This window comes from Haliaeetus albicilla, chromosome Z, assembly GCF_947461875.1.
Source record: "Haliaeetus albicilla chromosome Z, bHalAlb1.1, whole genome shotgun sequence".
NCBI classification, from domain to species: domain Eukaryota; kingdom Metazoa; phylum Chordata; class Aves; order Accipitriformes; family Accipitridae; genus Haliaeetus; species Haliaeetus albicilla.
Window position 1 is genome coordinate 18,605,289 of NC_091516.1, and position 16,685 is coordinate 18,621,973.

The 16,685-nt window shown below is 39.7% G+C and overlaps 1 protein-coding gene across 1 annotated transcript; it reads left to right on the forward strand.

Moving 5' to 3' along the window:
• Nucleotides 1–411: 411 nt before the first annotated feature.
• On the forward strand, nucleotides 412–15,388 carry LOC104316229 (monocarboxylate transporter 13). Its single transcript, XM_069776076.1, has 6 exons — nucleotides 412–736; nucleotides 3,639–3,778; nucleotides 5,620–5,898; nucleotides 9,698–9,841; nucleotides 10,983–11,789; nucleotides 13,872–15,388. The coding sequence occupies exons 3-6, from the start codon at nucleotides 5,697–5,699 to the stop codon at nucleotides 14,096–14,098; spliced, it is 1,380 nt and encodes a 459-aa protein (XP_069632177.1). The 5' UTR covers nucleotides 412–736; nucleotides 3,639–3,778; nucleotides 5,620–5,696; the 3' UTR covers nucleotides 14,099–15,388.
• Nucleotides 15,389–16,685: the final 1,297 nt, after the last annotated feature.

Sequence of the window (16,685 nt, forward strand, 5' to 3'; positions counted from 1 at the left end):
AGCAGAGAAAGCTGGGAGATAAAAGCTTTACAGGATCTAGCAGCATATAAGGAATTTAGGACCCTTAAAAACCCAAATCATACAACAAAGGGATTGCTCTGGTACGGTGGAAGGTTCTGACCGTCCATGTTGCAGGCTTGGGACCTAGAGAGCATATTCAAGCTTCCTATCATTTCTGTAGTTGCTGCAGTCTATGTGATGCTCAGCTGTAGCCAACATCTGCCCAACAGTACAGTCATAGAGAAACCACAAATGAATTTCATATTTGAACAAACATTGGCAGTAACTGCCCCAGAACACTGGGGAGTTTGAGGTTGGCTAACACATCTGAACTTTCTGGTTGGCCCAATAGTTGAGTTCAATAAAAACGCTGGAGCACAGTCCAAGTCTAGTACAAGTACAGTACAGATATAATATAAAATTTGCCTTCCTTCTCCCATTCCCTCCACCCATCCCTGATTTTGCTTTCTCTGATCTCTAGTCAGGACAGAACTTTGTTTTTCTGAGTGTAGGTGGAGTCAAATGACTTTTGGGGAGGGGAGGAGGGGATTCTTATAAAATCTGGCAGCTTACACGTCCTGAATGAGACAGATTGGTTTGTTCAGATAGACTGTGCATACAAGGAACAATGAGTAAGATGACCTGGTGGGTTGCAGCACGACTCAAGAACTTACATACAACTGGAAGGTGAAGGAAGAGCTTCATATCCCATACAAGCCTGGGTTACCTGAAAAAGGTAATTTCTTTATGCTATACTTTATTTTTGTTACTTCAAACTGACTGCTCAGGGCATTCAGCCCGTCTTTTCCATCCTGATATGCTTTGTCAGTAAATTGTATTATAGATCATATTCATTAGACTGGCTCTTACTAAAATGATGTTAATAAAGTTAGAAAGGAGAATTTTATTAAGAGGTCCTCTTGAATTTGTGTCTGAAAAGCAATAACTAGCATGGCTGTGTTGTATTTGAAGCTGTGGTGGCATGAGAGCATCAGCAGAGCGAGTCTGAGTGTTAGATGAAGACCAGAAGGTATCTGAGTGTGACAATCATAGTAAGTACCTGTTCCCTGGCTGTGTAAGAAGGTATATGTGTGAAGGAAGTTTCAGTATCAATTACAATTTATTTCCATGTTTCTTTCCATCTTTCTTCTAATACAACAATTAAAACAAGATTATATTAGTTAATCTGTTGTAAATTTATTAAAGATCTGCTTTGTATTTAGTTTTATGTAGTTGATATTGCTGAATAGTTCCTACATCAAGGTAGTCTAGTTGATGGTCCTGTCCCAATATCAGCTTTTGGTAAAAGTAGTTTTGCCTTGGTGTATATCAAGTGTGCTTTTCTTCTCTTTTTCTTTTTCTTTTTCTTTTTCTTTTTCTTTTTCTTTTTCTTTTTCTTTTTCTTTTTCTTTTTCTTTTTCTTTTTCTTTTTCCTTTTCCTTTTCCTTTTTATTTTTTTTTCCTTTTTCTTTTCCTTTTTCTTTTTCTTTTTCTTTTTTTTTTTGGTAAGTCCAAATCCAAGGTAAAGTACCATGCTTTTACTGGAAACCCAAGCCAAACCCCCACTAACAAGTCATGTTTCTTCATCTAAGCATGGAAAAACTTAATGCTTGCCTTTTCTGTCTTCTTGGGGAACCTGTTTCTGCAAAGTGCTAAGTATTGGCAGCTCACAGGGAGTCCACCCAGCCTCTAAGAGAGAGTGAATACAGTTATTTGGGGAGCTTTATGTACAAGTTGCATGAAAACAAGACTAGGATTCATGGAAACAACAGTCTTTTCTTGATTCCACCACCAAGTTCTGCAATGTGTAGCAAATGCATTAAACTAATTTGCTCTTCTGTAAAAAGCAAATTAGAATATGGAACACAAGGTACCCAAGTAATGCAAGTATTGGTCTTCACAAGTTTATGTGGCACACTAAAATGCAAGCAATCAGACAAGCTTTATATAATTTATTTTTATTATTGTCTGAGAAACCCTCTGAATCATTGACATGAATAAAAGAAGAAATAGCCTGGAGAACTTGTAGAGCGTGAATAGAGGAACACCCCCAGTGCCAGAGAAAGTGCCTTTGTAGCTATCCAGATAGCTAAAAGATAAAGATCGCACTTTTGCGTGCATGTTCTCACTGGCAAATTTTGCCATAAGGGTAAGGATGCTACTGGCAGAGCTGTCTGCTCTTGGTGATGCACCCACCAAGCACAGACGACAGTGTTGTGGCTTTCCTGACTGAAGCCTCTGTCTCACAGGGCACCCATTCCAGCTGCCATGGGAAAGCTTGGAGGTAGGAGGCAGGGGACGCTAGGCAGAATGCTAATGCTTCCAGGCATGGCTTTACATTCTTTGAGGGGTCTTGTGTGTGGCCAAGCACAATAGAAAGGGCAGTTTCCCTACAGGTTTTTCCTCCTTTTCTTTTAAAAGTTTAGTTTCAGGGGCAAGAGGAGAAAGTGAAGACATAAAACCCTTACCATTTACCATTACTCAATAGCTAAGAGTGAAAAGAGATCCTGGGTGGTTTTTTTTCAGCTTAGTTTTTCTCAATTACATGCTTGTAGTAAACTTTCACTTGCAAGTGAAGGAGAGAAGAAAGTAGAGCATGGTGTCAGAAACAACAAGTCCACCCATTGCAACATCTATGCTTTCTTCTACTTTGTTGAGGCATTCCAGCAATTCTCTACAGTATGTAGCTGCACTGCTTTCAAATCTGTAGGGATCCTGGGAGATAACTACCTCATTAATTAATCACACAACTGAAATAGTAATTTCATTTTGGAGTTGCATGTAACACTATGATCATTAAAAGAGACTGGAGATTGAATTCTGAGCTGTGACATAAAAAATGTATTTGTGGTCAGGAAAAAGACTGTTCGTTTAAGTCTTGTGAGCAGTAGGGCCTGATTTATACTCCTCCCAGGGCAGAGTTTGCCTAATGAAGGCGAAAGATACTGGGCGGTGTCAGGAAGTAGTAGATTTTATCATGCCTGTTTTAGTCTGGATACTGCCTGGTAAGTAGCAGGATTTCTTCTGTCTTGTGGCAGAAATCATAACCCCTTGCTCAGGCATGTCCATGCAGAGTGCAGTAATTTCAGTATCACTCTGCCTAGGCAGGCTCATTTAGCCTGAGTGTTGCACGCTTTTTTATGTTCTTCAGTGCCTCAAACCCAGTTATGACCATGCCACTTGAGCCCAGCAATATTAAGACATGGCTACAACTTGATCTAGATCTGTATTTTCATATAGTAGATCAGCACTAACACAAGTATTAACATTTTCAACCTCACAAAATTCATGAGCTTTGAAAGTTATTAGCTGCATTTGACAACTGAGAAAACAGAGGCACAGCAAGATCAAACAACTTGTTCAAGGTTACGCAGAAACTGTGGGAATGAAAACCAGATTCCTTCATATAGACCTCAACCACAAGGCTTTCCTTCATCTTTTGTGGCTGAGTTTTAAGATTTTCAGGATGTTGTCTGAGACCTTGTGCAACTGATTAATCTGTCTGACTATGTCTGTCGTGCAAATATGTCCAGTGCCACATGTTAGTCTGAAGTTTGAGCCAGTCACATGGCAGCAGAAAGATTTTGCTTCTGATCCCTACAAGGCTCTGATGGCTTCTTTCACCCACCCTGCTGCAGTGTTCTAGGTCCTCCCGAGATCATGTACCTCAGTGTAGCAAATCACAGGACTAGTGACTGCTGCTTTGTACTGGATGGCTTCTAGTGGTATGGATTCCCTTAACCCTCATCTTTCCCAGCTGCACACAGGGAAGATAAATGTAAGTATAGTACATCTTTAGTTATCTTTAGCTACATTCTCCCTTTTAGACAAAACTGCTTCCTGTGCCCTGTCTCTTTTGCTCTCCTGCATTTTGTACAACATGCCCGCTCAGAATTTAGTGTCCACGAAGAAACAAGAAAAAAGTGGGAATGTTACCCTCCCTCAGCCAGATCCCATGTCCTCTGTGCACTGCATGATTACTCCAAGTTTGTCACAAAACTTCCGAGGGGAAATACGCTTTTTCAGTTATGCTTTTAATAAGATATGCTTGCCTATTAAGATGTCTTCACAAAGAAGCGTGTGCCCCGTTTTGGCAAAAATGCTTTGCAGTGCTGGAGCCATGAATGTTTATAAATGCTAAGATGTTGAGTACCCTAAAATTCTTACGCAGTGTTCCTTAAAAGCTACTCGCACTGTAAAACCGGCTATATTGGTTCAGGCCGAAAGGGGATGTTTAAGAATAGACTAAGCATAAAGTGATACCTCCCAGTTTCTGACTACTTGTAGCTTGGAGACTTCCTGAGCCAGGGACCATTTTTAAGCATTTGGTAATCCTCAGTAGTTTTGTACAGCACAGATTTATCTAATATTTCCATGTAAAGTTTTAGTATCCATAGTACTGACGTGGCAGGGAGCTCCAAATTTTCACAGTGTACAGGTAGTGTTCAGATGTCCAGTACCATATCTAATACTGGTTCCCTAATACACACCTCAGAGACCAGAGTAACACCCAGTTTCATGCTGAATACCATTTTCGAGATTACATACATCCTGTTTACACAGGCAGAAGACCTATTGCCACTGGAATTATTAAGAAATTATTTTCATGGTTCTGAATTAGAGTATTGCTTACAACAACATCAAGAGTTAGTATTAAGTTTATACATTCCCACTCTTTAGTCAAAGTTGCCACTGCACATGGGTTTTTAGAGACAAAGCACAAAGAGAAAAAACAGATTTGCAGTATTCCTGGAACTTAGGCAATGATTAAATAGTATCAAGGTTGAAAGGATCCCATAGTCAATACCTTCAACTTGATTTCTTTTGTTTTTAAATGTCATTTTGGTATTTGCCAAATGGAAGGTGGAATCTTTCTTTGAGAGGCTGCCATTTCAGGAATGGAAAGTCCACTAGGTTCAGACTTCTAGAAAAGTGAAGTAGCTTCCATTTATTTCCATTTATGTGGATACCTAGAAGATTGAAACTGGCAGATTTCCTGCCCTTTTAAGGTTAGAATCTTTTCTTTTTTTCTACCTCTTATTCTGTCACACAAGTGATACTACTCAAAGGAGCAACTTAGCAAATATAATTATGCTTTATCCATACACACAATTATGACAAGAGGCTGATGGGTACAAACAGCTGCCTTGATGTCTTTGAAGTTCATTAAGTTTATTGCAATGTCCAGAGAATGATAGAAAGTATGGTATCCTGTCAGGCATTAAATTTTCTAATTGTTTACTATAATGTATTGGTTTGAGAAGTGGGTGGGATAAGGTTCTTGAAGTTACTAGAATGGGTAGGATTCTGGGCCTATGTTTCAAAATCTTAGTGTCTGCGTCATGTCTTTTCCCATCGTCTTCTCTCCTGTCTTCACATCTGAAGGCTTCTTTTTTCTGCCCTTCTTACCTGAATATTTTTCCTTTCTCCATTTTTTTACTTTCTTTGTTTTACTTTCTGCTCCACCTTCTGTTTCCTGGGGCATCTGTTTCTCAGGTAATATTTTCAATCAAATCACTGAAATGCATATTGTATTTTCACTTGCTAATTACTTGTGTAAGCCATTCCTAAAATCTTTTAATTAATTTCTTTAACACTGGGCCTTCCACTAATTTGCAGATCTGTTAAAAATCCTCACCACCATCACTACCACCCCAGCAAAAAAACCCTGAGAGAAGGTCTGAGAATTAGAAAAGATGCAGGCCAAAGACAGCAGTCCACCGGATGGTGGCTATGGATGGGTTGTGGTAGTGTCAGCCTTCATGGTGATGGGCCTCACTGCTGCCGTCCTCAAGACTTTTGGTCTGTTCTTTGTTGAAATCCAGCAGCACTTTGATGAACTTGCAAGCACCACTTCCTGGATCACATCAGTAACTATTGTCATCTTTCATTTAGGAGGTAGGTAGAAGTGTTCCTCTAGCATTTTATTTTAATGTCTTAACTACTCAAGAAATTTTGAAGAGCTTCCTTAAAAAAAAAAAAAAAAAAAAAAGGGAAAGAAAACATGTAAGGACAATACTTCCTTCTGTCTCTACAGAAAATTGGCACTTGCTTTCCCTCATAAAGATGTATCCATGCCTCAGACATGGAATGGGTTAATGAGAACTCTGTATATACACAGGAATCTGATTGCCTTAAAGAACATCATGTACCTAGACTCATGATTCAATTTTCCTACAGGATTTGGATCAAACTCAGTGCAGATAATCCTAAGAACTACGGAGCTTGTTGCATCAAGCTCTTAAACCAGTTTGTGCAAGTTCACTGATCTCACAGTGACTGTCACTTTTTCAAACTACTTTAAGATATAAGGACTGTGACCCTGCCTAGAAGATAAGCCATCTGCTACCAAAATGGTGACTCTTGGTCCTGCTTTCCCCCCCACTTCTTCTTTTTGTCTTCACCAAGATTCCCCCTTCCTTCCATGTATTGCCAGTTCTGCCTCTCTTTTCACCCCTTAGAGTGGTTCCAAGTCATTGATCTAACAGAAAACTCACTGAGTTAAAAATAAAAAAAAATTCAATAATTCAATTCACTCATAGAGAACATAAGGAAGAGAAGACCATGCAAGCAGACAGTAAGGAAACAGTCAAAGTCAATGAGCTATGGGATCAAGTCAAATGCAACATCTCACCAAACAGAGGGAAAAATATCAAACATACTGCATTTGACTCTTAACTTAGTTGTTTACAGAGTCCTTTGTGCCCTTGTAAACTGGATGATCCTTCACCGTTATGGTGAGGTTTCCAAACATGTGCATGCACTAATTGTACAGAATTTGTGAAGTCCTCTCTACATATTCTCGTATAGATATATAGTTGCAATAGGTAAGTATCCTTACATAATAAATGCTATCATAATTTTGTTTGTGAACATGCTTCATAGTGTAGACACTATATAATTATATGCATCCTACTCAGCCCACACCTATCAGTATTATTGCTTGTAAGAGCAGTACTTCCAAAGATCATGAGCAACTGATCTTTCTTTGAAAAATATATTCAGAAGAACGAAACAGTAATTCAAAGTTAAAGTAAAAAGATAAAGCAAGTCATGGGTTGAAAAGATTTTACCAGTTCCATGAACTGCTATCCTTGATGCTTGATTTGCAATATTAGAGCTTGTTTCATTCTGACAGAAATAATTAAATGAAAAATCAATGAAAACCTGCTTTTCCACCTACTTCATAGAATACAGAAGTGAATAAATGGGAATCTATCAATTTGGTTTACAAATTAGACTTATCACTGACCTATTGTGATACTATTTTGTAATGAGAAAATGAGAATGTTAATGAGAAAAAAAAACAGCATAGGAGGATAAAAGAACTCAAAGTCCTGGTTTAGGTTTTTTGTTTGTTTTTAAGATATATATTTACATTATATAGAAATGTATCAAGGATAGAGCATATTAAATAATAATATCATGTATAAACCAGCAAAACTGTATTTGCCTAGCCAAGGGCGAGGCTGGCCTACTTCAAAGAAGACAGCTATAATTTTCAGCAGAAATTGTTTTTCATCCTTGGAAATCCTATGAAAAGAATCCTCTTTTAGTGAATACAGCTTGACGGCCAAATGTTCCAAAACTCTTCTGTACAGCAGTTCATAATGTCTTGGGTCACTAGGTAATTTTCCTTATCTTCTCCTGCCTTTGCTTCATTTATAGGGACCAGAAGACTTTCTGCTGAAGATCATCTCCAGTTCTTTGAGCATCTTTCCTGGCCTGGCTTAGTCTTTCTTAATGTGTTCCTCTGGGAAACCTTCAGTGTCATTTGGCTCAGTATGAAGGATGATCAGTGAATTACTAATTTTTCCCGTTTGGATCCTTTCAACAGCAGCTCTGTGTCTCATGTGGAAGGAGAACATGTGCTTCTACTTTTGGGGTTTGCACCTGCAACAGGCTGTTCAATTTACCACAGCAAGGATTCTCCCCATCACACACATAGACCTTATCTTGGTACTGATGTACATCTCCTATCACCTTTCTCTTTGCACTGTGATTATCATACTTTTTAATTGCTTGTAAGTTTTCTGTGTATTGCCCTTTATCCTTTCAGACTCTGGAACCTAGCAAACTTCTCCATTTCCAGTTCTGTAAGTAGCTTCTTTCTTCCTCCTGCTACCCCATTTTCAATTTCTGCTTATTTCTTCTCCTCATTCCCTGTTAAAAAAAATTTGCTTTTTGGTAGTATTTCTGGTCCAACTGCAGAGCTTTCTCTTGTCTTTAAGCACTTCCATGGATCTCTTGTTATCCTGAGTCTACTTTTCTTTTGTTCATCATATATTTATGATTCTCCAACTGTATATACTTTGTCCTGTCTCATCCCTTCCACTACATGTTACAGACCATGACTGAATTCTAGTGTCAATTTTACATGCTTATCAAATAATTTTATTTTTGCTGTAAATGCTGATGAGAAGTTTGTATAACTTCTGCCAGCTACCTGCTGCCAGACAATGTACATCCTGCAGATTTTGCAGCCATTAATATCTCTCTGCCAGGTTTATTTCACTTGTCCTAGCTACCAAATTCTCTTCATTCTTATCTCACTTAACACAGGTGAACGTACAAGTTGCTCCTACAAACTACTATAAACCCTCCCTTGCTGACTGCCCTCTCTTCACTGTCTCCCCACTTAGTTCAGTTTATAAACATGGTCGTCATCAACAGAATTTAATTTTATCCTCGAGCTCCAATTTCCAGAATATTAGTAAATTGTAGGGAGCACTACAAAGTCTCACCGAGAACCGGTGGTGTCAGGTGTTACTTGGGATCCCTCTAGTGGCCACGGTTAATTAAAAAAAAATCCTGTGTTTGTGATTTGAACTATCCCCACAGAACAGAGTGTCTTTCCGTGGTAGGTATAGCCTTGATCTTAACGCTGTAATGCTGATGGAAAAACAGCCAGGCAGTATAATTGATCCTTCATTAAGCAAAAATATCCCTAACATTTCAGGTGCTTCCATGTAGCAACTAGAGACCAGTGCTTTGGGGTTTGGAATTGCTGCACAAAGTCAGATCTTTGCAACTTTGCAACTCAGGTGCAACTTTGCCCTCATGTGTTGAAGAGTTCCTGCAGTCTGCTAAGAAAAACTGTACCACTGAAATAAAAATTTAAGAAATAAACTGCAAATTTCCTGGAGAAATGTAACTTCAAAATAAACCTTGATTTCTGGTCCTCTATAAAATATTTGCAATACCAGGAATAGATGACTTTGCAAAGCTCTGGAAGGTGAAGATTAGTTTTCTCCAGAGAGTTTTCATGCCAGCCATATCAATAATACACTCTCAATAATACAATTTTTACAGATTAACCTAGAGGTTCTATGGCTGGGGTTTCACTTTCTGCTAAAACACTACATGAATTTCTGTTACGTTGCTAGTTGTATCCTTGCATGAAACTCAGTAGAACTGTTCCATGAGAAAGGCACTGAAAAGCTCTTTCCCTTTAAAAAAGTCCAAATATTTTGAATATAATTTAAAAACTGTGCCCTAGGGCCAGTCATTTCACTATCAGCAAGGATCCAATCTTAAAATCTCCATTGATGCCCCCTGTCCAGCAGAATTCAGGCTGTTTGAGACAAGCATTATAAGGGTATTTCTCCTCCAAATGCTTTATTTGATTGTTTGGTCCAGTCAGCCAGCTTAATGTTCCTAACTTATTTATCTTTCTCCTATTTTGCTGCTGATCCAGCCCCTGTTGCCAGCTCACTATGTGTACGATACACCCATCGGGCAATTGTGATCACTGGAGGACTCCTGGCTTTTTCAGGAATGTCACTGGGATTTCTTGGACTCAGCATGGTCTGGATGTATGCAACGACTGGCTTCCTGCAGGGTATGACTTTATGGCTTCATGGATTTCTTTCATGAACAACTCAGTGCCCTTATTTGAGGGTGGTAATGGTAGGGGTTTTAAAATCTGATTTCTATTTTGATTTTATGACCAGCTAGAACCAGCAACCCTCTGTAAAGGTCATTTCCCTCATGTCCCACTCCGGAAGTAAGAATTTGTGCTAGAAACCTGCAATGACAAAGAAGGTGAATGATTAGATGCTGGTAATTTTCACCTGCAAATTATATACAACCAGAAAATGTAAAGTGTTTTATTTTTCACTCGGAGCCAAGAGCTCTGTGAAGGTTTAAAGAACCTAAAGGGTGCTGAAGAACAAGGACATAGAGATCCTAAATTTTCTACTTCCTATCAAATAATCTTGTGTTTTGAACACAGGCCCAGGCTTGCAGTTGATTTCAGTCCTTTCCTTTACTCCAGGTGAAAACAGGCCAGAAAGTTGTCTCCAACAGCTAGCAGATTTTCCTGGAACAGGAAGCGAAGCTGGCAGGGAATAAGATAAACCATTCCCAGTTCCATGCTGGATGCCTGAGAAAATGTCTGGAATTTGAGCCCTTTGGCAGTCCATGGCTGCCAAATAGTTTCAAGGGAGCCATTAAAATCACTGTAAGTTAGAGCAGGTTTGAAGCCTGCTCAAAGCAGCTGGGCAAGAAAATGAAGAGCAAATAGAGGTAATGCACCAGCTTCCTTCATGTCCTCCCTAACTTTCTACCCTGAGCACAGCTCAGCTAAACCTGGCAATGTGATCTACTACCAGCCTTAATTAGGACAGTATGGACACTCTGAGATCTGTCTAGTTTCAACCACGTGGCCATGTGATTTTTCACCCAGTGGCAAACTTGTCAGACTAACTTTTTTTTTTTTTCCACAGCAACAATATAATAGTGTATACTTCATACTCCTGCTTTTTTTGCTTGAATGTAGAACTTACTCTTACAGAACATATGCCACAAATATACTCTTACACATAGTACAGCTAAGCTCATGCTTCTGCTAGGAACAAAAGTGTTTTTCTTTTACCAGTTTTTAACTTTGCAAATGTAGGAGCACTGACTGCTTTAATTTCCACCTTCACAAGATACCTCAATAGTGTCTGACTGGTGCTATTTATATTGGTGTTTTTCAGGACTTGGGATTTCATTTTCATGGACACCAGCCATTAGCATTGTTAGCCATTATTTCTCCAAGAAAAGAGCTTTGGCCAATGCTATTGCCAGTGCTGGAGAATGTGCCTTTGCATTCACATTTGGGCCATTTTTCCAGTGGCTGATTAGTCAATATGGATGGAAAGGTGCCCTCTTGATCATAGGTGGCATCCAACTTAATATCTGTGTCTGTGGAGTACTGATGCGACCCCTGGCAAGCAGCTGCCTCCTTGAGGCTAGCCATTCTGCAACTGAGACACCAGCTGGCAATGGTGCATCTGGGATGGACAAAGAAGATAAGTCTCCCATCACACACAAAACCTTCAACTGGATGCTTGTGAGGCGACCGGAGTTTGTACTTTATGCCATTTTTGGCATATTAGCTGCTATGAGTTTTTTTGTTCCTCCGTTGTTTTTAGTTCCACTTAGCTACAGCCTGGGAATAGATGAATCGTGGACTGCAACCCTCCTATCCATTTTGGCTATGGGGGACTTTGCAGGCAGACTGCTGTGTGGCTGGTATGCCAATCTCCACGTTACCAAAACTGTTCATTTGCTGACAGTGACAATTACACTGATCAGTACTTCCCTGATGCTGTTGCCACTGGCTAACAATTACCTGTCCTTGGCAATATTCACTGGCTTCTATGGATTCTTCTTTGGTACAACAGTCGCCGTTCACATTACAGTGCTAGCAGATGTTGTAGGCATGCCAGATTTTGACAGTGCTCTAGGGCTTTTCATGCTCATTCGAAGCACTGGAGGTTTTGTGGGGCCTCCTCTTGCTGGTAAGTTAAGATGGTACTCCGCCAAATACCATTTACAAGAAGAAAGGGGAATGGCAACCCAAACTGAAAAAATACGGATCCAGACCTAAATTTCCCCCTTTTTTAGCTCGGAAGTATCCGGACCAAGAAGTCTATAAAAACAGAGAGTCAGTTTAATTCCTCTTCAAAATACCTTGCTCCCTCTCTTCTCTGTGGTTTTAGAGATACCTGTTTGACATGAAAGCAGGGCAGAATGGCAGGGTTTGCATGGTGGTGTTCTTGCTTCCTGAATCCTGCAGAATCCCACTTGATGGACTCCCACTGTCTTCCTATGAAAGTGTACCTTTGGGACAAGCAATCCACATTTTCAGAGAAGAAACTGAAATTTCAGACTAGTGATGTCACATAAATGCTGGTATTGTTGGGAGGGTTTCTACAGAAGGTCAAATCGAACAGCTTGAAACATTAGGCTATGTGAACCTCAAGCAAATATTCACAGTGATGCCTGCTGTTTTCAGACAGCATTCAAGCTAACCAATATAATAAATGGGGGAGGCAGCACATAAAAGCAGTGGGAAGAGAGAGCAGACAATGAGACAGCACGTGGATTTATGGGGTGGCAATGAGACAAAGTCGTCATGGAAAAATGCAAGATAAATAAAGTGCAAGCTGTAGGGACTTTACAAAATGATATGGCAGAAAAATGACACGGCAGAAAAATGACTAATGGAACTTGTAAAATGTGGATCTGTGTCCTCATCCAAAGACTACTGCTTATGCACTACAGTGACTTTTGTGGTAATGATACCACTAATAGGCTGCAAATGGGTCAGACTGAATACTGGAATATTTTAATTCACTTTTGAGAATATAGGAAGGAAGATTTATAATGAAATTGAGACAAAACAGTATTAAAAGTATGTTGGGAAGATCTGAATAAAATACAAAGATAGCAAGATGTTTATATTGTGGCTGGTCACTAGTACTGATTGCCTGGGGTTCAGTGCGACCCCTTTGTGTATTTATAGTAAGCTAAAAAGAAGGTATGGAAGAGGAGGGAACCCTAAGTGGTTCTCAAGCTCTTCTTCTCTCCTACTTTAAGAGTAAAATCTAAAAGATCTGGGTTCAGAGTTCCTTTGCCTGATGGGACTGATGTTAGATTAGAACAAGGGCGAGGGAGTACACTAAATGTGGACAAACTTTCTGGTGGGAGACCAAGCAAAGCTTTCATCAGCCCACAAATGAGCCTGCTATTGTACCCACAGAGCAGCCGATACTATCACATATACTGCTGCAGTACTACTACTATACTACTGCTTCTTGAGTACAGTATGCAGTGACATTAGGTATTTTTGTTGGCTCAAAGCTACCTAAAACCCAGGGTCTTTTTGTTAATTTCTGTGACTCTTTGTAAAGTGATGAACAGGGAAGCCCATAACACTGCAGGCAACCTCTCCAACTGTGTCTTCAGCAGAGGCCTCTCCTTGCCTTCTTTAAACTCTCTCGTGCTGCACAGTTATGGTCCAAGTTACAGCAACCGATGACACCTACACAGCAGAACATGGGGCTCTCAGATACAAAGCTGCATGATTTGGGTTTTTTCTGCCATTACCTTCATTGTCTGCCACGTTTTAGGTTGGAAAGTGCCTTAAACCGTATAGCATTTTATTTTACTAGCAATTCATATATGCAAAGTAAATAGATGTGAATTGTGTTTCAAATTTTAAAGTGCTATAAAGGGGTGATGTTTCATGCACTCATGATGTAGAAAGCTGCAAGACAGGTATCTAGCCAGCATATCCATATCCTTTGTGAGGATATGTTCACACTGCTGAGCTGATTCACAGCTCACAGTTAAGAAAATGCAGCCTAAGGAAAAAGTGTAAGAAGGTTTGTCTGGTTTAGAAGACAAAAGGTTGTACAGGGCATGAGAACAGCCTTCAAATCCGTAATAGGTTGAGATAAAGAAGACACAATTAATTTCTTTCCCTGTTAAGGCAATTAGTAATTGATATAATTTGCAGCAAGAGTTATGTAATGGGGTAACACTTCGCTGTAGCCTGTTTTCTATCAATTACATTGCTGTCATTTGTTTCTCTCAAGGTCTGATCGTGGACATGGCTGGAGATTACCGAGCAGGCTTCTACATGGCAGGAGCCACTCTTGTCCTATCAGCTGGATTTTTAGTTACTTTAGATCAACTCCAACAGAGAAAAGAAAGAGGAAGCTGGGCTAATATTAAACCAGAAAAGTCAGCATTACCCTACCCTTCCCTCCATCTCCTGAAACTTCAAAACAGAAGGTATCAAGAACATGACATAGTGGTGTGACTACATCAGACATCTTACACCATTTCAGGACATATGGAAGTGTTTTATTTACTCTAAACTCAATATTAGTAGGATTTATGTAATGATGGAAGTTTGGGATAGGAAATTTTGAAACTGAGGAAGAAAGTAATTAGTTTACAATATCATATTATTTTGATGTTGAAGTTGCATTTTGACTATACAAGTCTTCGACAGAGTTCCACAGGGCCGTGGAATGAGCAAACTAGGGAAACTATGGTCTAAATGAAATTACCATGAGGCGTGTATGCAGCAGATAGAAACCCTCCCCCCAAATACAGACTGCAGCCATCACTATCAAATAGGAAGAGGCATCAGCTCACAGATGTTTAGCTTGGGGAAGTAGTGTTCAGTGTTTTCAGTAAACAAGCTGGATTTGAAAGCAAGAGTACATGAATATAGTTTTGAGCTAAAGGGTTTGCAGATATTCTGCAGAGTGGGGCTGGAATCTGATAAATTAAAAATAAACCTGGTAAATGGTGACAGTTACATGAATAATAGAATTCAGTAGAGAGAAATACAGTCCTAAATAGAAAAATTAAAAAGCAAAATACATACACATAAAATGGAGAGGGATTGATGAATAACAGAGGAAGACCTAAAGCTACAGTGGACTTCAAACCGAGTAAGAATCCCAAATGCAACCCTATATTGAAAATAGCAAATATCTTTCTGTACTATGTTAAGCTAGAGGAGATAATGATGCTTGCAAGGCTTTAACTGGAAGAGGAACATAAGTTGCAAGGAATTAAGTGGAACAAGAATGAGGAATGTTAAGAAAATACAGCCTAAAGAAAAAGTGTAAGAAGGTTTGTCTGGTTTAGAAGACAAAAGGTTGTACAGGGCATGAGAACAGCCTTCAAATCCGTAATAGGTTGAGATAAAGAAGACACAATTAATTTCTTCCCCTGTTAAGGCAATTAGTAATTGATATAATTTGCAGCAAGAGTTATGTAATGGGGTAACACTTCACTGTAGCCTGTTAAGCATAGAAACAGACTGTAGGGAGAATATGAATACATAAACGTATCGGAGAATAAATAAGACATGAGAGAAAATTTGAATATATTCAGTTGTGCTTCAGAACATTGGGGTGGACTAGGTGACTTTCTGAAGTCCTCTTTAGACCCACATTTCAACTCTCCTGAGGCTCTTTGAGCAAATACTCATTTATGAGAATAAAGAGTCTGTATCCAAATCTTTTTCTTTTTTTTTTTTGTCATTTTATTTTATCAGAGGGAAGAGGGAATGTAAAAGAAGGGAGAAACAGCTGGATCACATTTAAAAAGAAACAGTAAAAGGAAAAAACACAGCACTTAAAAGCTTTCAGACTATTACAAATATCATAGCTGCCCTAGTTATGAACTTCAGAAATTTTTACCATGGAAACACTTGATCTGCAAATCCAAGTTTAACATAAATCACTCATCTAAAATAATTATTTCTTGTCTCATAAGAATAACAATTATTTCAAAAATTTAATAAATCAACTATCTGTGAGGGCTTGATTGCAGAACACACATTGGAAGAGTCACAACTGGGTGGGCAAAGTATTGTAGCAAGGCCCTGAAATTTCTGACAAAACATTTTTCAATCATACCTATTGAAAAACTTAGTTTTTTTCAAGGAATTATTATTTTTCAGTCTTCTGCAGTGTTCCAAAATTTAAAGTAACTTGTCATTTTATAAAATTAAAGGAAGGGGAATTGCTGGATGTGGGGGAAGAATGGAGAGATGTTTAAGAGATGTTGTTTCCACCTCTGACTTTCTGTTAAAATTCTGCATTTTATTTGCAAGCCCTGTCACCCATTTCTGTATTTTGATATGACTGACATCTGACACAGGCAGTAAAGAAGGCCTGTGGCATCCTGGGCTGTATGAACAGGGGCACAGACAGTAGATCAAAGGAGGTGATTGTTTCCCTCTGCTCTGCAGTTGTGCATCCATTTTGGGGCACCAAGTACAGGAAAGGAGTTGATAAACATGACTGAGTTCAGCAGAGGGCCATCAAGATGCTGCTGGACTGGGGCTGGTTCAGGCAGGAGGTGGGGCAGGTTTGGGGGCACCCAAAAGCATCCCTGGCACCGCAGGGAGGGTTAGAGGAGACGCAGCCAGGCTCTTCACAGAGGTGCATGGCGGGAGGGCGAGAGGCAGCGGCACAAGCTGAAACACGAGAGGCTCAGGGTGGAGCCACAAGGGCAACCCAGCGGTGGAGCCAGGGCTGTTTCCATCCTTGGGGGCTTCATGCCCTGATTGCGTGAAGCCCTGAGCAGCCTGATCTGAGTCCAGAACTTACTCTGCTCTGGGCAGGGGCTGGTGCTGGAGACCTCCTCAGGTCCCCACCAGTCTGAACAGGATCCTGTGACCGTGTGAAGGGAGAAATGAAAAGTAATTCTTTTATTTTTTTTGGTAAATGCATGGAATAGTATTAGTCATCTGGACTCTCTGTCAGCTGATGACTACGTATCTGTTTAATAGCACAGAAAAAGTACTGAGTGTTTGTATCCATTTTAGGACTGCTGTTACTTCAGCTGTAGCAGCAATATTCCAAGTTAAGTTTCACTGGCCT